General features: G+C 33.7%; 1 protein-coding gene across 5 annotated transcripts; it reads left to right on the top strand.

Moving 5' to 3' along the window:
• LOC148613167 (glucose dehydrogenase [FAD, quinone]-like) lies at nt 1–28,000 on the top strand. Of its 5 annotated transcripts, none has more exons than XM_088586369.1 (13): nt 1–507; nt 5,490–5,534; nt 6,540–6,667; nt 8,841–9,049; nt 13,156–13,345; nt 16,813–16,941; nt 17,632–17,753; nt 18,859–19,026; nt 20,910–21,060; nt 23,259–23,407; nt 25,121–25,295; nt 25,377–25,599; nt 27,438–27,590. In XM_088586369.1, exons 1-13 carry the CDS (start codon nt 488–490, stop codon nt 27,472–27,474), a joined length of 1,746 nt encoding a protein of 581 aa, XP_088442495.1. In that variant the 5' UTR covers nt 1–487; the 3' UTR covers nt 27,475–27,590. The 5 variants fall into 5 exon arrangements, with proteins under 5 accessions (XP_088442495.1, XP_088442496.1, XP_088442497.1 ...); XM_088586367.1 differs by lacking the exon at nt 27,438–27,590 and adding an exon at nt 27,678–28,000 and having other exon boundaries at nt 3–507; XM_088586370.1 differs by lacking the exons at nt 18,859–19,026; nt 27,438–27,590 and adding an exon at nt 27,678–28,000.

Below are 28,000 nucleotides of genomic sequence, written 5' to 3'. Positions count from 1 at the left end.
AGACAGCTTATCTACCTGCCATTTGCTCGCGTTTTATTTATATCAAAACATTCATTCAATGTAAAGAATTGCAAGGTAAATAAGCAATTAAGATAGTGGTCTCAACTTCGGGCAAAAAGAGGGCACACCAGAACAACAAAACAGCAAAAACAGTCAATAGAAATTTGCAAAGGGGTGTACATAAAAGGTACTGTTAATTAGTTTAGCAATTTGATACACCAAGTAACTGAGGCGATAAAACTCTCCTTTTTGACGTTGTCGAATGTAAACGTATTGTGATGTGTTAGGGTGGGACGAGATGAAGTACCCCTTCTGAAGTTTTCAACATAAAGTAAAGTAGTCAAGAAGGTCAGTTCCTGAAGACAAATGTACAATTCACAAAAAAATGTATGAATTCTAAAAGTGGGTGTACATTTTTGAAATTCTGCAAAGGAAATATTTACTGAACTGTGGAGGATTATGACATTGGCTATATTAAATTCAGAAAATGCCAGGGAATGACGTTCGGTAAGTAACTTATTGATAATGTTAAAAATTGCTTGGAGATATTTTCACGATTTTCATGGTTTCGCCGTAAGCGGTATTATCGACGTCTTAAAGAAAGACATTTTTCAATCTATTTTTGTAAAATCGCAAAAATGTAGATCTACGCTTAAAGTATATTCTATTCAATCATTTCATATAGATAAAATATTTTGGTCACAGGTTTAACTTTGAAACATATTTTTACCCTTTTTGATTTTGCTTTTTGTTTTCGTTCTCTCCGTAAGGGCATTTTTGATCGTGTTGTTGAAAACTTTTAAGTTATGTCAATGAAGTTAACGGCAAAAATATTTTTAAACTCAGAAAACTGAACAGGAACACACATTTAGAAGGCAAACGATCCTTAGCGAATAACTATGATCTCATCTATTTCTACAGTAAATAGGTACATTAACCACACCACATATTTTGCACCTGTCCCAAATCAGGAATTTCTGGCTTCTGTATGTCTTGTATCTTTTACACCTTTAGTTTATATGTTTGTTACTTGAGTATATAAGGGCAACTATTTCGCTGTATCTGTGTATAGTGATGTTTTGGGGCCAGCTGAAGCCTGTCTTGTAGTTTGAGGGTTTCTTCGTCGTACATTGAAGACCAATGGATGTTCTTGGGCTGTCATTTTCATACCGGTGGAGTTGTTGTCTCTTTGACATAGTCACCATACGTATTCTCGTATTACATAAAGTTATTAATATCCCATAAATTAAAATCTGAAAAAAAATCCAGTAACTAAGTTCATACGAGTCTTTCGTCATGTACAAGTTTCAAGTATTTCTGTTTTGCAGATTGTATCTAGAATTTCATATTTTTGATGTTCGTCAGTGTCTTATTTCAAATTTTGCACCAACTATTGTACTGCATTCTAGTTGAAATAAAACAACCATACATGTATGTTAGTTCTAATTTAAATCTGTGGTTTAAAATTGTAATCGGACACTACTGTGAAAGTACTTTAATACGCGGATGAGGGAAGACACACAAATTCGTGGATTCTTGAATTCGTGGTTTCTGACTCATCCACGAAGATCACGAAGATTGGTTTCTCACGAACAATGTTACTTTCACACTATTTGGTATAATAGTTAAAACTCCTTATACTGCTCATGGTAACAAACTTGACGTTGGTAAGAATTTTATACATTTATGCAAAATTTTCAAATAATTCCCATCAAAAGGCCAAAATAACACAATTCTTAATGTACCAATGTATAAAACTGACAGGAATGTGTCAACTCAATTGGACATTTCGGGATGACTCAGCAAAAATCCAATATTAATTTTTGTCCCAAGAATGTTTCCATAAGACAACAGAGGCGTTCATAATAGTAGATTACTATCCTGTTGTGTGACAAAAAAATATTGAGGGATGGTCATATGGAATATATTTCAAGCATCATTTCAAGGCAAGAAATATTAAGAAATTGAATAAATGAAAAGTACAAATGCCATGCAGAAGACTAAGCAGTAATGTTCATACACCTATTGTTATAAATCTCTCTATCTTCTGTACCTTCAGCACTGCATGAAGTTTAAACATCAGTCTCTGTAAGAACCAGGCAGTGGGTGAAACATGGTATGGAAAACCCATAATTTGATAGTGTAATTTGACTATTTGCATCATCAGAATCAAGGAAAAAAAAACAATATTTCTCATATCGTTTTGGTGAATTGAGTTATAATTTCATTGAAATGCACTGAAAATGAAAAGTGCTTCTGTCAAAAACGTCATTTTCTAACATTCTATTGAAAAATTTCTGAGCAAATTCAGTGATGCAAGTTATGGTCTTTTCAGATAGAGGAATCATCCTTGATTGGTATTTCATTGTCAGTCGAGATCGGTGTGGTTTTGACATGTATGCTTCTGATTTTTCCAATTTTGCCTGATACTTACAAACGCTTACACTTTAAACCATATATATATGTATATGTTGCAAGATGATTTTACGTCATTTGCTTCTAACTCTGGAAGAGAGATAAAATGGTTTACTATTCTGATTTTTATCAATTGATCAACAATCTGATGAATACACCTTTTTGTTACTTACCCAACAATATTAATACCTAAGATGCATCTAACAATACACGAAAATAGAAATAATGTATCTCTAAAGATAGAATTTATGTTCTTTAAGTACCATTCTTTGTAAGAATCAGGCAATTAGTGGCACATCATTTTTCTCAATGTGATCTTTTTGCCTCAATTATTTTCAAATACATCTTGAAAACAACTAAAAAACTATTAAATTTATTCTGAAGCATTGGTGACGTCACGTAGATATTTTTGACTGTTTATGTAAGGAAAGAATTCGGGAAAAATTTCACGCTTCTTTTCCATAGTGCTTTTCAATTAAATTTAACCACTTTGACAGTAATTTCTTGTGATTGTAAGATATAAATAATTGGATAATGCAATAAAATCTCTGTGTATTTTTACTTCATGTGCCACACCTTATACACATTTTGCCTTATCCTTAGAGATTAATTGAATACACACTATTTAACAGAATATTAAACCAACTCCTTCAAACATTGGCTCCAGCTGACGAATATTTTAAGCTCCGGATTTGGGTAAATGCTTACATGCCTGTGCGCAATTCAAATCTAAGAACGAAGATAAATTAATTCAAATAAGAATAGGTAAAGTTATGATAATAAAAAGACAAAGCAGTAACAAAAAAAATCAAACAAAAAAAAAAACTTGAAAAAGTACATGAAAAGAATCAATTATATACAAAAAAATTCGAGGCACAAATGTTGTAATTTTATATTTCCACGTACTATTTTTGAGGATATAAAGAAAAATATATGTGTACACACATAGCAAAATCATTTTGAATATTATACCAAAGTAGAAAGACACTGTATACACACTATGTCATTTGTATAAGAGAATACTGTGTTATTGTTCTGCATTATTCAAAAAAATTCTTATTTATGAAACAAAATATTTTCTGGTTAACCATGGGCGCACTGACTATACATCGTATATAAATACCTTTTGACTTCATAGCTGATCTGATCAGAAAGAAAGAATATCGTTTGGCTAGTTCCTCCAATCTCAGTTTCCGCTATATAGATTACGTATTATCTTTAAATAATCCTAATTTCGGGTATTTGATACGTCGCATCTACCCAAAAGAACTTGAGATAAAGGATACTACAGACACTGTGAAGTCAGCCTCATATCTTGACCTACACTTAGAATTCAATGGTAAAGGAAAACTATTGACCAAACTTTACGACAAACGTGATGACTTTCATTCAGAATTGTCAACTTTCCTTTCATCTGTGGCAACATCCCTTCAGCACCTGCGTATGGAGTGTTCATATCACAACTCATACGTTATGCCAGAGCTTGCCGAAACTACACAGACTGTTTGTATCGCGCTAGTACTCTAACAAATGGGCTTCTGGAACAGAGTTAAGTTGCTACAAGATTGAAGTCATCACTACAGAAGTTTTATGGTCGTCATCATGAACTCGTGGATCGTTATGGTGTATCCATCTGCACCATGAAAACTGATTTATTCAACTTGTCACCGTTTTCCTTCCCTCGTTTGTCTACCCCGGACTTGACTTTTTATGAGCAACTCGGCGGGTGTTTCTAGAAAAGCAGAAGATGCTTACCCTACTGGTGCACCTGGTCCATACTCCGAGTTTTTAGTGGAGTTCGAGTTGCTCATTTACTTTTGTTACTTTGTGTGTATGATTTTAGTTACTTTATGTTCTTTGTTGTGTATGTATAGTGTAGGTCAAGATATGAGGCTGACTTCACAAGGTCTGTAATATCATTTATCTCAAGTTCTTTGGGGTAGATGCGATGTATCAAATCCCCGAAATTAGGATTGTTTAAACTTGAAATTGAATGTTAAATATTAATAAAAGATATTATTAAAGTTTCGATAAAGGAGAAGTACTATGTGTCCATTCAGGATTGATAAGTAGACAACGAAACATACAAAATAATATAATTCGATAAAAAAGTAGAAAATAAAACTGTGCTATTGGAGCACATGACAAATGTAAAAAACATAGGCAGTCTTGCCACATAACCGATATAAGGTTAAAAAATACAGTGATATATGTCTAAACTAGACACTTTTAAAATTTCCCTTTATATTAATATAAATGTACTTATTTTGAACTTTAGTAAACAGAACACCTGTCCAAACCGACCTCAGCTTTCATTGAATCAAAATTAATAGGCGATATATTATTAATTGCCAAAGCTTTCTACTTTGATTACACATTGCTATTTTAAAGCATTGTATCACACATTTTACAAATGAATTTTAAAAAAATTAAATTACACTTTCCAAATGCATTCTTAGCATTTTTAATTATATACATTAAGAAGGTAGACCTACACGAAGGGACATAACCCTTACAAATCATTGGTACTTCTGTGTTAATCATTTCACATGCATCTCCCGTAAGCATCTAAGCAACCTATACTCATTTCATCCTATTTTAAATGAATGCTTGGCAGACTTTGATGAAATTGAATGTGAAGCAAACATATTAATGATTACAAAAGTTATGTCCCTTCTCCTAGGTGTACCTCCTGAAATGCTTAATGTTGTTCTTTTCAAAGGTAATATATATTATTAATCTATGACAGGAACTTGTTGCTTTTATTTATCTTCGGTTAATAAATTTTAACACGTAACTTTGCAAGCCCCACGCAGCGGCGTATGTTCGTCCAGTCTCTCTCTTACCGCTGCAGACAAGCTTTTCGAAATACTCGGACACTATTCAATTAAAACGTCGTATGACAATCGAATAATCGCGTATAACCATTTACTTTTTTCCGACTTAGCAAAATTATTGCATTTTCCGACAGGACTGGCTGCACCGTATACAGTATAGAGTGAATTTCGAACGTCAGACGCTGTTCGGAGCTTGTTAACATTGATAGTTCAAAACCTTTTTACTTGTGTTTTCAGTTATTTAACAGCACCAAACGTACCACCTCCAATACGAACTCAAAGGTATTGTTCTTATTGAAGTATTTATCGTATAATATAGAAGTGTTGAAGAACCTGTATAAACCGAACTTCTTTTAGACGACTTGTGTTCAGCTTTAACAAGTGATTAATTCTCACAAAATAAACTTAAAGATACTTGCATTGTAGACTTACATTTGTTTAAAGAAGATACTCAAATAACATAATTGATGTTTACAGCAACAAATCATCGATTCTTTCACTGAACCTTGATTTTTTTTTTTAAATGTTTCTATTCAAATAGGCTTAGCAGCAAGCGGGTCACATCGCAGCTAATTTTGTCTTCTATTTCACATGAAAAAAAAAATCAGCGTTTCAGAATGAATCAAATGCATTGTGGGTAAAAAGTTCTGAAGCGTTCGAAAAACGACTTCTTTGGTTATAAACAAAACTTATGTAACTTCATTGGATGAAAATTGGTAATTTGTACTGACAAAATTTTAGAAAACATTTGACCCCCTTTTTCTGAAATTCCATGAGAAAATAATATTGTTGTAGTGATTTTTTAGTTACGTTTACTTTACTTCTACTAGTGCATGCTGCATTGCTGTTTTTTTTTCTTTCCCTTTTGGTTTGTTTCGTAAATATATAAATATAAATTCCTTGTCTTGTATTTTCTTGTATTCCCTTTTCTAGGAATAACTGAATAGTGATGTCAAGTTTCAATGATTGATGGGTGGTTCAAATTACCAAATTAACCAAATTCCTGGACACTATCTTCTGATGCATAATCATTTAAATTTTCTTGATCAAGGTCTTGATACTTATACTTAACATGTAGTCTTATTTAGGACCTTCTGACGGATATTTCATTTATAATGGGAAACAGTCCACTACTGACAAATAAATTTGAACCCTTGACAAATATATCTATTTCTATACCATACCGACCAAAGGATCTTTAACGATTATCTTGTTGAGTCGTTTCCGTTTACAATTTTTTAAAATATTTATATTAATATACGACAAACCTTTTATTTTCTTTTACAGAAGAACAATAGCTTGGTGGATATTACTAGGACTATTTGTTGGACTATTTGGTATCATCTACGTGCACACTGTAGGGGTTGGATATGCTGTTGTTGATCATATTAATTCAACATATGACTATATTATAGGTATGTTAAGACATGTCATTACTGAATCATATTAATTTCAGAAATGCCACTCATGTGCATCTTGTTACGGAAACAATAGGTAGTGTCTTCTGACAGTTGGAAACTACCAATGCCATTCCCCAAAGACTTCAAGGATAGCTTTCCGAAATGTCCTACAATAACCGAACCCGTCTGAGCTTTAACTTTGGTTTGCATAGGGTATGAAAGTCTCGTCCTAGTTTTATTTTCTTTACCGGAATTTCCGATGTAGGACGTATTGAAAACCTGCATTAATTTGTTTACTTCCGGATACTCGAAACGCTGTATAACATTGCAAAATCGTCTATTTTCTGTTTTTATTTATTAATACCTTTATTATGTAGAAATGGATATTTGTCATTTTTAATCGGTATTTTTTACAAAAAAAAAGATATTTTGCCCTTAACACTGACCTCTATGCTCTCTAAAAGACAAGACACCATACTTTTGAATGGTAGACTAGGACCCATTCTAGTGAAATCACGGAGTAACAAGACGAGACTTACATACACTATTACGCAGGTGTTCAGTTTACCAAGGTACAACATATTTAATATAAAGGGCACCAGTGTAAGCCAAAAGTCGTCATGATAGTTATCTTGTCAAGACAATATAATAATAAATTATCTTGACATCCTGACAAGTCGATGTCACTTACACCCAAATACTATGAAGGTATTAATTATCACGGATTCCGTCAACATAATTATATTTGCGAGTATGGATTTTCGCAGATTAAAAACAAATTAGCGTTACATAGTGTTAAATCAATTTCGCGGGTTAAATTTTTGCTGGTTTTCTCTCCATCGAGACAAAAGCGAAAATTAGGACGTTTACATGTACATCTGTAGAGCTGCCTGTGTTGTTTATTTTCTGGGAAAATGCGTTCAAATTTTTGTCTCTCACGCCTGAATTTCGCTTAGGATAACAATTTTTTACACTTCCAAGATTTAACACGATTAGATTTCCTTGACTAATTGACAAACCGCCTGGATTTCCTAATGATTATTAGTATATGAGATATTGTTTATTAACCAAGGAACCGATTAGCCCACTTTGTGTAACTAATTAGCGCAATTGTTGTAAAGAATTTTTTTGTTGTTGTGTTATATTGACGAACAGCTATGAGATATCTATCGTCTTTAATTGATGGATATCATATATTACTGTTCACTAACTATTTTGTGAACGAATTTTTCTGCTATTTTGCGAGCAAGATAAAAACCAAAAAAAAGTAAATCGCCGCGAATAAGCCCCTTAGTATAGAATATATATCAGGCACATTGCAGGTCGCGAAAACACAGTCAGCATCAGAGGCTCTGCCTCTTGTTTAATGTTTACTTTTACCCAGGATTCCTTCAATCCGGAAATAGTAAAGTATATGCATGGCCATTCTCATATTGAATATGAGTAAACCCATGAAGAACTACCAAGAAAATCAGGTAAAAGTATACACATGGAGAATTATGTGCATATATAGAAAAGCTATAGAGAACAAGTATGTGCATATATAGACAAGTATGTACATATATAGCAAAAGTATGTGCATATAGAGAAAAAGTATGTTCATGTATAGAAATAATTCCACATAAGGCAGCTGCGGCGTTCCATAAAAGTAGATTATAATATCGGAGAACGCGAATCTGATACTGCATGCTGAGGAAACCCGCGATATAGACGTTCACAGAATACCAAGTCTGCATTTTATTGTTAAAAAATCGAAATTCATTTTTTGTCATGTGCAGCTGATTCACGACCTTTTAGCAAATGTAACTGCAAGTTTTTAAGTCAGCCTGAGGGAGGGCTATCACGTGACAATAATTCTGAAGGTATTTGGAAGACAACCCAACAACGAAATTCTTCCAAAAAGCTCTTCAAATATGATGGAGAAAAGTAAAATAAGATCTCAAATATTTCCAATTAAATGGAACATAACCTATGTCTCACGCTAAGAACTGAATACAATTCTCTCAATTTTTCATTTAAATGATAATTTTTTTCCACCTTAGGTAGAGAATGACCCTTGACTGTAGTTGTATATTATCAAATCTTTAATGTGAAAATAAGAAAAAAGTTCCTCCCGCAACTATCATTCTCACAAAGAAACTGTATTACTCTGCCTTTAACATCTAATGTTACTTATTGGTGTTTTCAGTTGGAGGTGGGACTTCTGGGTCAGTTTTAGCCAATCGTCTATCTGAGGACCCAAACGTCCGAGTCCTACTCCTCGAAGCAGGAGGAGAAGAGACAAGAATCCCTAATGTTGATATACCGCTCCTGTCTACATTTCTCAGATACAAGGAATTCGACTGGAACTACTTCACAGAACCACAGTCAAATGCGTTTTTAGGACATAAGAACAAGGTAAAACACAGTACTTCATATACAGTGAAACAGGTCTAAATCGAACCCATTTTGAACTTTAAAATGCGTACGATATAGACAGATGTTCGATTAATACAGGCCCAAAAAATGGACTTTAAGAAGTGCTTCTTTATTTAAGTTTTAGAGTTATTCAGGGTTTGGTTTATACAGGTTTTATTGTACTGTTTCTGGTGAGGTAATGACTTGAACCTTTTTTACTGTAATTTTTATTTTAAAAAAGTGTATAAACTGTATCGGAATTGAAGCCTTCGTGATTTTAAAGGGTAATTTCGTAAACTAGATCTCGAGATATATATTGGTAATGGTGCCCATTATCAAGCCCAAAAAGCTTCTTCAATTCATAGTTCATTCTAGATCTAGAAGCGTCAGAAATACTGTACAGAAATGGCAATATCCTATCCCCGCATTATTGCTTAAAATAAATGATTGTGTACGATGCTTTCTGATTGCCAAATGACGTTTGATTTGCCCTCTTTAAATCAAAAGCATTGGTTATTTTGTCCGTTAGTCCTTTTTTCATGTTAGCTTAAAGCTATTTTATTAAAATAAAACGTGTTGTTTTGTGTGATTTTTTATTGTTGCATTATCACGTCAATAATACTTCACGACTTCCAAAGGCGACATATGTCAAGACTGGAGTCGCTTCGGGTAAAATGCTCAACTGAGCCTCACATTGCTTATGGTTTAGAGCTTCGTATGTATATCGGTTTTATGTCGTATTGTTTATATACAGAGATTTTAAGCTAAGCACCTTAGATGTGTATTAATTTGTTTTATCAATCAGGTATGTTAATGCTTTAGTTGTTAAATATATTTCATATTTCGTCTGTGAGAAGCTATTCATTGCAAAGGTGTAACTGCCACTCAAAAGAATCTAATCGAATGTAAGAATCTTCAATTTCACAATCCTTATTCCATATGGATACGTGCTTAAAGAGTAAATTGGCTGTTAAGATACAAAATACATTGCATCATGATGGTAAAAACAGCTGTTTTGCAGAAGAAGACGTTGAACCCTTTAAAAATAAGACAAGAAAATTTGATATTCTGCATTGCTTTAAAGCCATATGTATGAGCTAGGCAATGCAGCCATTAATTACAACTGTTTGTAGGTATATGACGGGAAATATCAATAAAACTGCAGTGTGAAGATGATATTTTAAAAATATGTATGCATACTGAAAGGGCAATGAATTATACTTTGCGGAATTTCAGTTTCCTCTAGTTTTGGCACACACTTACAATATTTTATTACCTAATTATAAGGTTTTATCTTGTTTATTTTATATACACATATTTTTCTCTATTTTCAAAATTTATTCAGGACAGGGCGATCTATTGCATTGTCGATGTACTATTGCACAGTGCAATAGTCTCCTTGAGGAGTCTATTGTACTGACCCCATAATGACCTTTATCTAAGCCTTTTGATTGGTTGAACTTTTTTAAGCGCTTCATTGAATTGGAATTTACGCACAAAAAACTCGTGTGTAAAAACGTAGATGTGACTATCGGCTGCCAATTCGTAAACATGGAGCGGTCAATTTCCTATTCCTGGTCGAATGGTTGTCTCTTTGACATATTCCCCATTTCCATTCTTTATTATATCTCACAGACAAATTAGGTAATAAAACAGTTATTAAATGGGATGGATGCAATAGACCAGAACATTTGTCCTTTGGTACTGCGAATGATCAAGTGTTCTATTGCACGAGGCCAACAACACTTGATCATTCTCAGTACCCCAGGACAAATATTCTGGTCTTATGCATCCAACCCATTTAATAACTGTATAATATTTAATGAAAGTTTCTAACAAAAAGGCAAGTGTCAGGCAAAACGTTATAAATACATTTTTCCTATGTCCTTTTCCAAATGTTTCTAAAGTATGGATCGGGCATGCCTGATATTGCAAAAATACTTCAGTGCACTTTAAGGTAAAAAGGTGCGTTCAATTCAATTCAGAACTATACTCATATTAATTCTCGTTATTTTCGTAATGGACAGATAAATCGTACCAATGAAGATTATTTGTCACTAAGATTATTATATCACTAAAATTATTATATTACTATTAACTTCTCCTTAAACCTCGAAAATTATCCCCGCGAAACTTAGTAAATAAACGAATTTACAATATAACACTATCGCCATCATTACAGATGCATGATTTTTACGCGAGTAATTTAATAACCAACAAATTTTAATTGCACGTACTCAAAACTGTGAGTTTGATGTGCATATGGAAGAATTTGATCATAACGACCTGCTGTTAGATAATTAGCAACAAGGCAGGTGTGCTTTTAATCAAGTAATAAGAGAAGTGTAGTAATTATCTGAGTCTTTAGATTCTTTTCGTTTGATACAGACAAGCTAATACTGTTTGTTTAGACTGCATGCTAGTTTTTCATAAATGTTTTTTTTTTTGAAAATTAAAGGAAAATTTAACTAATAACTAAAAATAAAAGGAAGCTGCATTTAAAACCACTTTGTATTTTGAAAAAAAATATGTGTATTGCAAATACACTGTTTCAATTTGTAAAATATTTAACATCTGTTTATTTTGATTTACGAAGACTGATTCATACCAATGTTGAAAAAGGGAAGTGTTTGCCTCATTGCATTCTTTTGATTGCCGCTATAGCCTTGGTTCCCTTTGTTATTCTTAGACACAATAACCAAAATAATATGCATAAAGCAAAAAAGAGTAAAATGAGCAACTCGGACTCTACTATAAACTGGGAGCATGGACCGGACGCACCGATAGGGTAAGCTTCCAAGAAGGAACGTCGTTTAGCCATATCCTCTGATCATGGTTTCAGCTATAAAGATGACGTATTCTCTTTAAACAATTTTAGTTTCGGGGATTTTACACATCGCATTTACCCTCGAAGAACTTGAGATAATGGACACTACAGACACTATGGAATCAGCCTCGTATCTTGTCCTTAACTTAGAGATCGTTGGATCTATATATTAATTATCTATATTATCGTTAAAATTTAGTTTTAACTTTATGTAAATTTAGAACTGGATATTACCAACTAACGGTGGAATCGGGAAGATTGCAAGGCACTAACAAGAAGAATAGAAAATGCCATCTTTGCTATTCCTCTAATTTCGGGAATGAATTACACTATATATCGACATGTCCTTCTTTCCTTCTTTGAATCAGAACGAAATAGATTATTGCCTCTTATTTATACAAATGATAGTAACATTATTAAGTTTGGAACATTTTTTCATAGCGTAAACATTGTAGATTTATAAAATTATTAATGTGGAGTGAACCCTGCTGGTAAGCATTTATTTATCTATGACATTTATGTGCTTTATAATTACATGTATGTATATTTTCGCAATGTCTTATCTTTTCTGTAACTATATCATTCATTCATTCATGGAAAATATTGTTTGTTTGTTGTTTGTTGGGGTTTAACGTCCGAGCAGCAATAAACTCATGACAATACTATACGACAAACGCGGTGACTTCTCATTTCACATTCCGTATTGTCAAATTTCCTTTCATTTGTAGCAACATCTCTTCAGCACTTGCGTATGGACATATCACAACTCATACATTTTGCCAGAGCTTGCCTTAACTAACATTGTTATTAGTGTACTGTGATCGAAATCCGACAAATAGGCTTCTGGAATACGGTTATTTTGCTACAAGATGAAGTCTTCACTACAGATCATGAAATCGTGGATCGTTATGGTGTATCCATCCGCACCATAAGTACCGATTTGTTTACCGTGTTAAAGTTGTCCTCTTTCGTCTACCCCGAACCTGACAGTTTATAAACAACTCGGTGGGTGGTTATAGAAAATCAGAGTACGCTTAGTCTACCTGTACACCTGTTCCATGCTCCCACTTTTTGATGCATTCGCTCATATTTCCTTTTATTTCCTTTTACGTGTTGTTTTTGTTTTTTCAAGCTTTTTTGTTTTGTGTGTCTGAATTCCTTGCCTAGTCTTTGTCTTGGATTACATTTTTTAAAATTTTTGCTCGAATCTTGGTTCCCTTGATTACTATTGTCAAGATTTTGAGTATTGCATATGTAAATTAAATTTCTCTTTTGCAAGAAATTTCATCTTCCACATGGGCGTGTAATTGGTGGCTCCAGTACGTTAAACAGAATGTTATACATGAGAGGAAGTTCCTCAGTGTACAACGAGTGGGAGGAACAAGGCATTAGTGGATGGAGCTACAAAGATGTGCTTCCCTATTTTCGTAAATCAGAAGACAATCAGAACGAAGAACTTAAGCTAAGTGGTAATTATCATTGGTATTAGCAGGATTGATTAAGTATTGATTTGACTTTTGCCTCGAGGATAATCAAAGTTATGCATTATCTTTTAACTGTTAAGTATTAATGTCACAAGTAAAAGAGCGTCGAATATGCAAAAGCAATTACCGCTTTGGTATACTATAATGACATAAATATGGATCAGAGATATAATTATGATATTTTATTAAATGACTATTCCTCTTATTTATGTTTTTTTCCTATTATCCCACTGGCAATACTATTTCAGTGTAAGTGTTTGTAAGAATCAGGCAAAATGGGAAGAAATAAGAAACATGCATGTCCAAACCCCACCAATATGATAACGAAATACCACTCATGGATGCTTTCTCTATTTGAAATGACCATTATTTGATATGTGCATCACTGGCTTTGCTCAGAAATTTTTCAATATAATGTTAGGAAAATGATGTTTTTGACAGAGTTATCCGCCTTTAAATGTTCATTTTCAGTGCATTTTAATTAAACTTTAACTCAATGCACCAACATTATATGGAACATATAATGATTTTTTTATTGATTCTGATGGTTTAAATAGTCTAATTACACTATCAAAATGGTAGGTTTTTTCATACCATGTTTCACCCGTTGCCTGATTCTTACAGAGACTGACACTTAAGTATTTTTATCATATTCAATAACATTGTACCTCTCATACTCAAATGAAAAAATTACCTATTATTTAAACATTTCTGTTTACATCATGGAATATACTAAAGCTCCTGTCGTTTATAATCATGTTTTAAATAATGAATTATATTTAGAATAAGAAAAAGAGCCTTAAAGGTTCTTCCCAAGATCTAAGACGCACGTACATACACATAAAATTGTCTATATTGTCATAATTGTAACTGGAGAGCATGAATTGACTCACAAAATTATACTACGCCACCGAGGATCAAACGCTAGACCGCTCGGTGACAAACCGATTCGGCTTAAGAATTAACTGGCTATTTAAATCTCTCTACCTACTACAACGCAGATAGGCCGTCCTGCCACATTTCCCCCACCTTCAGAGTCTTCGTACCACAAACGACTCTAACACCCGTGGGTTTTTCAGTTGGGTCCCAAATGTAATGGGAGAGCATGAATTGACTCACAAAATTATACTCCGCCACTGAGGATTAAACCCTAGACCGCTTGGTGACAAGCCAGCGTCAAACCGATTCGGCTAAATAATTTATCTTTTAGTCAAGTGAATTAACTGTCTATTTAAATCTCTTTACCTACTACAACGCAAGTAGGCCGTCCTGCCACATTATTATAGAACAATGCACGACAACTTTCTGGGACGCTTGTATACAGTATTTTCAACAGAAGAACTTTGGTGTTATTTGGGATTTTCAAAGCAAAATATGGGAGATGTTTTTCTATTGGCATCGTGTTTAGGGCCTCACAATGTTGCATTTATAAAATATCGCAAAAATAGAAAATATTTTTTTTTTCTATATATTTTTGGTGGAAAAAAGTACTCCCTGTTCAAAACTCATTCATTTCATTTTAACGGTTTCTCCCCTAAAACCAAGATTGACAAGTACTCAACAAGTTGTCAAAATAACAGTTAACAAAAAGAAAAAAAAATGGAATAAAATACCCATTTCGTTTGTCTGCTTATTTAAAAAAATAGAATGACCAACAAATGTACGCGTAAAAGGGAAATTGCATTTCAGCGACGTCATATATATGTAGAATGTATAACAAGAACTATAAATGGCTAAAAGTATTCTGACAGAAGTTGGTCGACACGAAAGCAGACAATTGCACATGTGTTGAGGGGCCGTTTTGTCAGGATACGATTTTATTTTCAATTATATATCTAATACTCTCTCGGAGGGGGCGTTAGTAATTTTATCCTCAACTGGATTATGTTACCTGTATGCTTATGACCAGAAAAATCACAAATGTCAGGTTTCATGGCTGTTTACACATTCAGTTATGGCTTCATTTGCGTATACTCTGTTAATGAGATTGAGAATCAAACCAGTCTACGAAAATGTTCGCTAACTTTAATGATTAAAACCAAATCGAATCATAGCTTTTTCCAAGTTAAGGATGGTTAAAACAGTCTTCAACATGGCGCCTCGATGTTTACGAAAATGACGTATAATTCCTTTGTGCTTTAACATTACGAAACAAAAACGAAACAAAACAAAACGAAAATAATCGATAAAAAGTAAATTAAAACGAACCAACTGCAAACAAAATTAATACAAACGAATTAGAATCTAAGAAAACGAAACAAATCGAAACAGCATAATACGAAACGAAATGAAATAAAACCAATCTTTAAAGACGTTTCGTGGTTTATAAGTACCATATGTTTCACCTATTCCGGACAATTTGATCTTTAGACATTTCGTATCATAGCAATTTGGAGCATGTATTGCAAATATGTAGGACAGTCAAACCTACATCAGGAAGAGGAAGGTTATTAGAATAATAGAACAGGGATACAAAATGAAGGTTGGCATTAATTTATGTTTCATATTACTAAGTAATAATTCGGAAATTGTTGGCTGTGTGGTAATGGTTTTAGGGTACACATTGAGATCCATACATCATAGGTTTAAGCCTATAATCATATTAGCTTATTACCATTCTTATGTGTTTACAAGTATATGTGCGTCTCAGATCTTGACTTGGGAAGAATCTTGACTATTTTTCGGCCCCGTGCAGGTCCGGGTGTTAAAAGAATAGGCCTGCGGCAGCGCTAAGCTTGTCGTAAAAGGCGACTAAATAGTGCTCAGAACCCTAGCCGGGGGCTAGGGCGCTCTGCCCACAGAGCAACTGGGATGTGTGCCCCAGGTGGTGGAATGAGGTACCCCTGGCGTGTTACATGCTGGGGTTGTCAGGCAAAAATACGGAAAACCTGACCGCGAACCATAGTGGTGCACCGTGTTGGGAAAGATGCCACGTTTCTCGCACGTTAAAGAACCCTACTGTGGTATTCTCCCGGAGTAGGAACCATAGGGCTCCGCCACAGGAGGCTAAATTGCCCGACCCTACCCACCTCTCTCTATTTTCAGTGGCAATCAAAATTTGTCGACCCCATTGTCCTTGTTTCCCATCCCATTTTCATTTCATCATCATTTCATGTTCATTTTATCATCAATTTCATGTTTAACGTCTGGATATAGTTGAAATATTGCTGATCGAACGTTAAACCCCAACAAACAAACAAACAAACTATTTTTCGTGTCGTCATTTGTTTGCAAAATACATACATGTTTAATTCAATGTGATATTTTTTTTTTCGAAAAGTCCTAGACATTAATTTTTCAAATCGATGTTGTTTCTGGACAAGTAAAGTACGCAGGTCAGCTTAGTGTTAAGTGGTGTCCGAAATTCAAGCTTTTTATGTTAATGCGAATGAGCAATATACAAGCTCCTAAAAGGTAGATGTGGTACTGGAATACATCTTTTATACTTTCAGCATTCCACTCAGTTGGGGGACCCCTTACAGTAACCGAGGGATCACACCAGGAATTAACTTCAATAATGCAGACAGGAGCTGCTTATTTAGGGCACAGACCAACAGACTGCAATGGAAAAGATAATATCGGTATTTTTTTTATCTGATTCAGACGATATGAAATCAAATTGAAATCGAACATAATCAAGAATTCAAAATTAGAAGATGAAGACAGAGCCTTGGAAACATTTTCATACAACACAACAACTAAAAACAAATCATCAAGAAATCATCAAACGAATGTATTAATTGAAACTCTATAGTGGTTCATTTTTTGTTAAACAACAGTCGTACTTGTTACAAAAAACGTTATTTTGTCATAATTCAAAAAGCCTGGAGAAGTCATTCCCATTCGATAACTGGAACCATTAATTGATTGATCCTTCAAAACATGCAAGATTAATTTCAATTTAAGCACAGGCTTTTGTTTGAAAAATGTGAAACAAACATGTCGAACACCCACTGATTTGACAATTTACCTTTACACGATCAAGAAAGTCTCAGACCGCTATTTTATCTCTACATTACTGGAATAGCCTGAAAAGTTTGCATCAGAAAATTTGGAAATGTTGATTTTTGACAGATTTATCTGCTGCCTATATGTTTTTATGCAATTATATTTCATTTCACCAAAATTATATGGAAAATCTTCTTTCTTGGTTCTGATAAGAAGTCTTGTTTCGCTCGACTCTTAAAGCAACTGACATTCAAAACATAAATATTTGATTGATAACAATATCATTAGATCGAAAAATATCTGACATCTTAATGTTATTTCAGGCTTTTGTAAAAACCATATTACAATAAATCAAGGTGTCCGTCTTAACAGTGCTCTTGCTTACATTCGACCTTGTATGAAGCGTAAAAACCTTCACATCGCTCTGTACTCCCATGTTATCAAGGTACATGTATTTGTAATATTTGTAATATATTAACCGTTTCCTAATTTACATGGGCATATCACTCTGCATGTTATCCATAACATCATTACCAATCAGCTGTTTTCGCTGCATTGGTAGGTTTTGCAGTGAAAGAGTTATCAAGGAACCAATATTCTAGCGGAAATCACTAGAAAGAAAAAACATATAAAAAATGATATTTTAATAATATCAACAGTTTTTTTCTTAAATCATCAATCACTACTTTTTTGAGTGATACTAAACTAAGAATGTAATAATAATGATGCATCTTATTTCGTATAAACCCATATTGTTGAATAGACACAAATATAATATGATAATCATGGAAGACACCCAAACCATCTACAAATTATCTCAGTATTTTCAAGGTAAATATTTAATTAACACCTGCACCTGTTTATATCAAAAGAATTCGTAAATTACATACCTCATTGGTAAGTTATTGACGTTGTAAGGTTGTTATACAGTTCATCTAACGAAAGAAAACCTATTTACGACAAACCTTTCATATTTTTGATTTTTCTTACGGGAATCCTTTATTCAAACTATTTTATGCATTGTAAAGCCTGTATACAATAGGAAATCCCTACGTATGGAGTTTTCATACAACAACTCATACGCTATGCCAGAGCTTGTCGTAATTACGCAAACTTTTTGTAGACTCCAACAGTTAGGCTTCTGTAACAGGGTTATATTGCTTTAAGATTGAAGTCTTCTTCATGCTTTCATCTTATCTGGGTCCATGCTCCCAGTTTTTTAGTGGAGTCCGAGTTGCTCATTTACTTTTGTTACTTTGTATGTATGATTTTAGTTACTTTATGTTCTTTGTTGTGAATGTCTGTTTTCCATGTCTGGTCTTTGTCCCTGGATTACATTCTTTTGATTACCGCTATAACCTTGGTTCCCTTGATTACTCTTTCCCTAAGTGCTTATTGTTATATACATATATAGATGCATTTAACAATGTTTCAGTGCTAAATTTGAAGTACTGTTGAAACTATGAATGAAAACATATCTTTAAGGAATGTCCTAGATTTTGATTTTATATTAACCTTAACCATACCTATTGATTTCTACATTTCTACAGATTCTTATCTCAAATGGAAAAGCTTTAGGTGTTGAATATGTGAGGAATGGTCGGAAGGAGACGGTTGGTGCAGTAAGGGAGATAATTTTATCTGCAGGACCAATTTCATCTCCTCATATACTCATGTTGTCAGGAGTTGGCCCAGAAAAAGTGCTTGACGATCTCAAAGTAGGATAATAAAATGAATAGTAGTATGACTTGTGCTATGGGGGTGCGAATCTTGAACTAAATATGCATTTTAGATAACGTTGATATAGGAATAATTGCAAAAGTCGTTTATATATATATATATATATATATATATATATATATATATATATATATATATATATATATATATATATATATAAACGACTATTGCAATTATTCGTACGGAATCCAAGCCATTTTACTCGTTTTTAAAGGGACGCAAGCCACCAATACACGACAACCTGATTGGTGGTCTCATTGAGGAAAGGAAGAACATTAAATATATTTGTTTGAAACTCCAACTATTGACACTTCGGTCTGTAGCATAATGATGTAAAATAAATTATTTAAAAGTATCTTAATACTAACCGCAGTTACAATACATCAAAGTTTTGAATTTGAAGTACATTGCTGTCCATTGCTTCTATCGGACAGTAAACCAGGCTGTCCAGTTGGAGAGTAAATTCGCTTGATTCAAAATTTAATAAAAAAAAAGTTAAAAAAAAAACGAAGTTAAAGTCGGTAGTATGAAAAAGGTCTATGGTTTATTGGAGTAAAAAGGGCTTTTGAATTGCAGCAGCTATTCGCATTGTGAACTTGTTAACATTTGTAGCTAAATAATCGATGACATACCATAACATGACATCCAGTTTTTAGTGGAGTCCGAGTTATTCATTTACTTGTGTTACTTTGATCATTTCATGTTTATGTTGAATGACCCTGTTTTCCATGCCTGGTCTCTGAATTACATTTTTAGGCTTCTGGATCAGGGTTATGTTGCTGCACGATCAAAGTCGTCACTACAGAAATTTTATGGTCGTCATCATGAACTCGCACTTACGGTGTATCCATCTACATCATTAAAACTGATTTGTTTAACATGTCATAGTTTTCCTTTTCTCTTTCATCTACCTTGGACTTTACTTTTAATAAGCAACTTCGTTTCTAGAAAATCAGAAGACGTTTAACTTACCGGTACACCTAGTCCATGCTCCCAGTTTTACCCTACCAGTACACCTGGTCCATGCTCCCAGGTTTTAGTTAAGTCCAAGTTGCTCATTTACTTTTATTATTTTGTATGTGTTATTTTAGTTATTTTATGTTCTTTGTTGTGTGTGTCTGTTTTCTATTTTGCCAAATTTATTTTGGACTTGACTTGGTTATGTATCAGATTAGTGTTCAGTAATTGTTTTTCGTATTTCCTTATCTGGTTTTTGCACTGGACTACATTCTTTTGATATCCGCTCGAATCTTGGTTCCCTTGATTACTTTTTGAAATCCGCTAGAATCTTGGTTCCCATGATTACTCTACCTATCGATAGAGAAATTTGTTTTATCAACAATTATTAAATAGGATTTTTCCGAAATAGTTATTTTTTTTTAAATAAATACATTAATAATATTTCTATTAATATAAACCGGCATTTCCAAATGATTCCTACATACTGTTTAGGTTTCTATGTTTCGCAGCAGCCTATATAAATTTTACCTATAATAGTTCGTAGATTTTCTTGATGCGTAATGGCAGCTGGAAGTACAAGATACAAAATAGTAAAATTCTAGCAATAATATACCTCGGAAATGTCTTCATTTTAACACAGTAAAAATTACCAGTCAATAATAAGAACAGTGAACAGGATATCCAAAAATATAGGGACATAGATAAGACATTACAGTGACACCGTGCAAAGCTCCATATATAAACAAATTTACTAAATAAACAAAAATTAAATACGCAGAACCGACGCAGGGAACATGCATCAGGTGCACAGGTAGTAAAAATTTTCCCTGCTTTCTAGAAACATGATCCAATTTGCTCGGATGACGTGAAAGCTAACAGCAATCATTTTATCTTATTCTAGATACCACCCAAGGCAGTGCTACCAGTCGGCCAGATCTTACAAGATCAAGTAATATTTCCATTAACATTCCTTATGAATGAAACTTATACAATAACGCCAGCCAGAGCTACCAGTATTATCAATCGTCTGAAGTATAGACTCACGGGAAAAGGTTTGAATTTACTATGCTGAACAGGTGACAAAGACCAGACAGCGAGAATTGACTGACACTACAAAAGAACATGAAATAACCAAAACAAGAGGCTCCCATGAGCCTGAACCGCGCACCTGGTTAAATTTTTGCCTTTCAAGGGCAATAACTCTAATAAGAAGTTGTCCAACAATTTTGACTCCATGCAGACTTTGGTAGGACTTATCATGAAGATCATTGCATCAATCGGAAGTTTCATTCAATCTATTATAGTTTTCAAAATATTGACTGAAAACTGCAAAAAAAACCCTTTGTTTTTGCCTTTCAAGGGCAATAACCCTTACATGGAGTCGTCTGACAATTTTGATCCCTGAAGAATTTTGTAGGCCTTATAATAAGGATATTTCAGCAAATGAAAGATATTGGCCAAACCGAACGGTTTTGGAGAAATATGTAAAAAAAACTACTGTACGACTCCTATGTTCTATTTTTAGTAAAGTCGGCAATGTTTTAAATGTTTTTAAGGATACCCTAAAAACAAAAATACCAACTTTCATTGAATTCTGTATAGTAGTTTCTGAGGAGAAGATTATTTTAAAGTAATAACATCAAAAACAGCAAACAATGTCCAAAAAGGGCAATTACTCCAACATGGGTCAACAAATTTTCACCAAAATTTGTCCACAGAAAGATCTCATCATGCTGAATGCTTTTATCCATGTCAGAATTTGGCGAAACCTAACGGTTTTGGAAATATATGCAAAAACTCTGCTGTCTAACCCCTATATTCTATTTTTAGTAACAGCTGCCATGTTTTTGAACCGATAAAAAATCCAAGTAGTCATTTTGTGCAGGATACTCTAAAGAACAACCATAATAAGTTTCATGCAAATCTATCAGTAGTTTCAGAGGAGGATATGTTTAAAAGATTTTTAACGACGACGACAGACGACGACGACGGACGCCAAGTGATGGCAATAGCTTACATAGCCTATGGCCAGGTGAGCTAATAAAACGTACAAAAAGCAAAAAGTAAATAAACAACCCGGACTCCAGTACAGACTGGGAGTATAGACTATATGGACCGTTGGGTTCGCGTAAAAGAGTAACCAAGGGAACCAAGGCTCAAAAGAATGTAATCTAGAGACAAAACCAGTCATGGAAAACAGACATACTTAACAAAGAACATAAAGTAACTAAAGTAATGCATACAAAGTAACAAAAGCAAATGTGTAACTTGGACTCCACTAAAAACTGGGAGCATGGACCAGGTGCACCGGTAGGATAAGCGTCCTCTGCTTTTCTAGAAAAAACCGCCGAGTTGCTCATAAAAAATTATGTCCGGGGTAGTCGAAAAATCAAAGAAAACTATGACTCGTTCAACAAATCAGTTTTCATGGCGCAGATGGATACACCGTAACGATCCACATGTTGCGACCACAAAACTTCTGTAGTGATGACTTCAATCTTATGGCAACATAACCCTGTTCCAGACGCCTAGTTGTTAGAAGTCTAGCGCGATACAAAATGTCTACGTAGTTTCGGCAAGCTTTGGCATAACGTTTGAGTTGTGATATGAACACACCATATGCAGATGCTGAAAGGATTTTGCCACATATGAAAGAACAGTTGACAATTCTGAATGAAAAGTCATCACGTTTGACGTAAAGTTTTATCAATAGTTTTTCATAACCATCACACATTGATAGAATGACGGTTGTCCTTAAAAAAGACGGCTGCAAATTTGTTTCATTTAATCATATCATTTCAATGTTGCCGATTTTGCCTGTTAACGTTGTATATGTTGAATATTATCAATACACAAATGTTCCCAATGTATAATATTAATACACTAAACAATGTTTGAACGCCATCCACGATAAGTTCAAATTCTTTATCCGGTGAGTATCACTGACCGCATACAGAATAGAAGCATAAAGTATGTGTCATAGAAGAATATCACTAAATGTCTACAATATATTTTAAGCCTGTGATGAAATATGTCCGAGATTCTCTTGAGGACTTATTCAACCGCGTAACGAGTTACTTTACAGTGCACCGTGCGCCATGTCAATTAATTTAATTTTGATTACATTAAATATTACAAAATCATATAGAAATGTGTGGTATACCTGGGAGATTAAAACGCTTCACAGACACAAGCTTCTGAAATTTCAAAAGATGATCTTGATGAGACACAATAAAAACAATTTTTAAAGGTATGCTTTCCTCTAATGGTGGAATAGTTGGACATATTCTAATGGACTCTTCTAACGCTTCAACGTCAAATAAACAACCAAACGTCCAGATCACAATGGCAGCCATAATACCACAGAACTGGGAAAGTTCAGAAACTACAGAAAAGATGGTTTGTAAAACTCAACAGAATAGGATTTCTTAAAAGCCTCAAATTGAGTTTCTAAAGTGGATTAAATGAAAATATCTATTGGAAATTTTTCTTACAAAAGAGTGATCAAGGGAACCACGATTCTAGCGGAAATTAAAAGGTTACGACCCAGGGATAAAGAATAGACAGGGGAAATCAAACACACACGACAAAGAACATGAAATATAACACGTACAAAAAAAATTAAATGGGGAACTCGGACTCAACAAAAAACTGGGAGTATGGACCAGGTGTGCCGATAGGCTAAGCGTCATCTGCTTTTTTGTAGTATTACCCATAACATTGCTGCAATTACATGCAGTGCCACTATAAGAGATTATGGCACATGATAGTTTCAAAATTGTAGTTAAATTTGGTTGATGATATGTTGACATAAAAGGAGTAAAACAAGAGAAAAACAATATTTCGGGTTTACCACTATTAGAACGTGTATATATATCAAAATTAATTTGTAGTGATTTTGCAACATTGAACTTGTAGTGTAAGTATGGAATTTTATTTTAAAAGTGTAGAAAGGTATTGTCTTGTCTTATATTTAGTATAACAAGTAAAACTAAGCACTTTCAAGGGCTTTCTTCTATACTACATTTTATATGATTTTTTTTAGATCTGAGACAAGTTATTATCTCTCCTATTCGCAATGCATTCTATGTAAACAATATCTGCAGAGGAAATTTGAAAAAAATAATATTTCACCGTAGAAGTTTAACAGATAAATACAAAAAATAGGAAGTTAGTCCTATCTTATGCTACACAACTTTCACATTTGCTGCTGATCAGAGGTTACCCCCTCGAAACGCGTGATACCGACATACCGACATTGACATATATTTTAGAATTGGTGGTTTTTAATAAGATTTTGTTTTTATTCTATGTACAATTTTCGTCTGCAAATTATGTTAAAAATAGAACAAACATATCGTTATTTGAAAATGTTTTATATATACACATTAAACAGAATTCACATCTATTAAACATGAATGTGCATTTCTGTATACAATCAAACCTTTTTGATATTATGTATGATTTCTTTTGTGTCTTTTAAAACGTGAAAAATAAGTGTTGACTAAACGGCTGAATGCATTTAAGATAGACCATCATAAGTAGATGTGCATAAAAGTTTTGAAATTTTAAACATGGTTGCCATTATGAATTGGCCGCTGTTCAAACTTTTTAAAAATTCATGAAAACATAAAAAAAAACGTAGATATTCATACTTGGTTAAAAGATAGGTTGCCACAAGGGCTTCCGACCCGCCATGTTGAATTGTAAAAATGGCTGTCATTCCATGATGGACGCCGGTCAAAGTTTTAAAAAAAATTGATTTTAAATGCTCCTGTGTAAAAAAGGGGGCTGATTGAACAAGCTGTTATTCTATACATCTGGTATGTATTTGATTTCAGTTGGTATTTTTGTTTTCAATGCAAACTTGTTTGGATATCTATTGTCATTGCTCTGTCACCATGGATTTTTTTACGTTTATTGTCGGGCCCTTCAAAGCTTACTTAAAATTTTGATGATGCCTGAAAGTTTTTACTACTTTGTATTTAAGTTATATGCTGGTGCATTTGTTATATTTTACCATCTTACAAGATCAATAATAAACTTTTGTAATAAACTTTTGTTGCGTATAAAATTTTTATTTATTTCTTTGGATAATTTTATTTTCAAAAGATGCAGGATGGTCATGGTAACAGAAAAGTGACAGAAGGTTTCACCATGTATATACAGTTACTTAGACCTGAAAGTAAAGGAAATATGACAATACTAAGCAATAATCCCTTCGATCAGCCAACGATAGATCCACAATATTTAACGATAGAAAATGATACCAAAGCATTGATTAATGGTAAGTCCAACATTATCTTTCACCGAAACTAATATCTTTTTGGAGAATACATAGCTTATGATGTGATAATTTCAATTTCAGGTACCAAAACAGCAATAATGCTCACAAAAACTAAACCATTTAGAAAGATCTCACCTCGCCTCCTACCGTCATTATACAAGAAATGCATTACTCATAAACTACACACTGACGCATATTATGAGTGCATATTACGTCATACAGCTCTTCCGGTCAGTAGCATTGTGGGAACCAACAGAATGGGAGGAGTCAATGACTCAACTGCTGTTGTTGACCGCTTACTCGGGTAAGCCATTTGAGTTTTTGTTGTATAGTCTTCTCCTTTAAAAGATATTTCTTTAGATTTCTATTGAGGCATTTCCAATAAAAATGTTTGTTCTAAAATATTGGAAGAATCGATCCCCTTTGATATTAAGAGAAAATAAAGGGCTTAAGAAGTGCTTTATTTCAGGAATTTTTCTGAAATTCTTTATTTTGTCAGGAGCTCACGACTTTTGATTTGTTTAATTTCAATAAATATATGCCTCTAGTATGGAAGCAGTTTTTATATTACTATACAGAAATTGTTTTGAACTAAAATCTAGAATTGTAAATGTATTCACATCAATGAACAATTTAGTAAAGAAGTGGTTAAATGTAGATATGTGACAAACGAATAAGCTTTGCACATTTGCAACCATCGCTTTTCCGTCTGTTGTGCTGTAACCGTTTATGTTGGTCTGAAATAAAAAGTGCGCTTTGCTAAATTATCTGTACATGTATTTTTATTAACTTGTATTAACTTGAGGGGTTATCGATTTCTAAATTGTGTGCTATTACCATCACTTAACGTCTGTCGTCGTTTACATGTTCAAAATTCTTTTTCTTTGATACTATTGGATCTATTAGAATCAAACTTGGTATGGTTGTTTCCTTAGGGTTATGCGCCTAGAACTGGCGTAAGGACTTTTATCCGTTACAAAATTGGCCGCCGTTTCTAAAAAAAATATAATCCAGGGACAAAGACCAGACATCACAGCAGCTTTTTTGCATGTATTGTCTTAACTGCTAAGTTAAGCCGAATTATGATACGGAGTAAAAGTGTTCAGTATCATGAGATCTGTCTGTAGTCCAAATTTTAATGTAAACCTTCTAAGCAGAGTTGGAGTTGTCTCCCTTTTCGACGTTTTTTTTTCGCTATATTAATGGTTATTACTCTCGAAAAGTTTCCCCGTTGACAATACAGTAACAATTGGGACCAAGCTCGTTATGAATGTTCCTAAGGGTACTCTGCCTAGAATTGTTGTGGGGATTTTGATCTGTCGAAAATGGCTGCCGTTACTAAAAATAATGTTTGCATATATCTTATCAAATCGTATGGTTTAGTCAAATTCTGACAAGAAGGAAAAGTTTCCAGTATGATGAGATCTATTTGTGTTAAAATTTTCTTGTAAATCTTTCCGGTCATGTTGGAGTTATTGTCCTTTTTGAGGTTTTTTCGCTATTTTCAATTTTATTTCTTCAAAATATCTTCTACTTAGGAAAGTTGGTATAATTGTTCCTTGTGGTGTCCTGGAGAAAATGACCATAAGAATTCTGATCTGTGAAAAAAAAAAATGCTAAAAAAACTTACTGAAGGTGGCAGACAGCAGTTTGTTGTATATATTTCCCAAATTGTTGAGTAAAATTCTGACAGAAGTTATAGTGTTCTGCAAAATTAGATCTATGTGTGCTCAAATTTTCGTGCGAATCTGTCATGTTCGAGTTATTGCCCTTTTTTAACGTTCTTTTGCTATTTTTGATATTTTCTCCTCGGGAACTACTGGACAGAATTCAATGTAAGTTGATATGATTTTTTCTTAGGTATGAGAGTTATAAAGTTTTATCCAAGAAGAAAAACATGGCCGTTTTTACAAGAATTAAAATGTGGCTCATGAACTTAAGTGAGCAATTCCGGCTCTTTAGATTCTTAAAGTATTTGCTTGACAGTGTTTATGTATAGCGAAACTTATGAGTCTAGTGTTGACAAAACACGCGTCCCTCTAGCGTAAACCGGTCATACACCTTGTATATTAACCTTTGAAATCAGGTAAATTACACCAAAGTTGTGTGTTTTATTGATTAATGTTTGTTTCCCTTTTTAAGCTCCGAAACAATGTCTGACGTTCGAAATTCACCATAGACGCTGGAGCCAGCTCCCCCCCCCAAAAAAGCAAGAATCCTACAAAGTCAGAAAAAAGTTAACGGCATTTGACTCGAGTTAGTAAGACAGGAAACAAACAACTGCCGCTGCATGGAGCTTGACCTTTTTTCCAATAAAACCTTATTAATTTCAATATTTCTTTATCGTCTCTCTTTATTTATTCCCCTTCATTTCTTTTGTAGAGTAAAAGGAGTAGATAGGTTAAGAATCGTTGACGCCTCTGTGATGCCAACTCATGTTTCTGGTGACCACTATGCCCCATTAGTCATGATTGCAGAGAAGGCTGCAGATATGATTAAATCTATTTACAGAAAAATACCTTTAAAGAAAAGTAAACCACGGTAGCAGTGTCGCTTGAAACAAAATGAATGATAGGCAGGCGATTCTTTAGTTGTGGACTCTTAAATCTCATGAAAAATAACAATTTATAAGAACGATTTTCAACAACTTATATCCAATCATTTCTCGTCTTACTATTGTTTTACAATTATAGCATTTTTTTCTA

The sequence above is a fragment of the Perna viridis genome, chromosome 6 (assembly GCF_037379345.1).
Source record: "Perna viridis isolate PV_CMFRI_1.1 ecotype Kerala chromosome 6, ASM3737934v1, whole genome shotgun sequence".
NCBI lineage: Eukaryota > Metazoa > Mollusca > Bivalvia > Mytilida > Mytilidae > Perna > Perna viridis.
This window is presented reverse-complemented; position numbering and strand designations above follow the sequence as displayed.

Bases quoted from the DNA above. Each gene is read 5' to 3' on its own strand.
- LOC148613167 (XM_088586367.1), top strand. From the start codon at position 488: ATGCCAGGGAATGACGTTCG. The intron at 5,535-6,539 runs GTATTGTTCTTA...TTTCTTTTACAG, and splicing joins CCTCCAATACGAACTCAAAG to AAGAACAATAGCTTGGTGGA. The intron at 21,061-23,258 runs GTTTGAATTTAC...CAATTTTTAAAG, and splicing joins GTATAGACTCACGGGAAAAG to GTATGCTTTCCTCTAATGGT.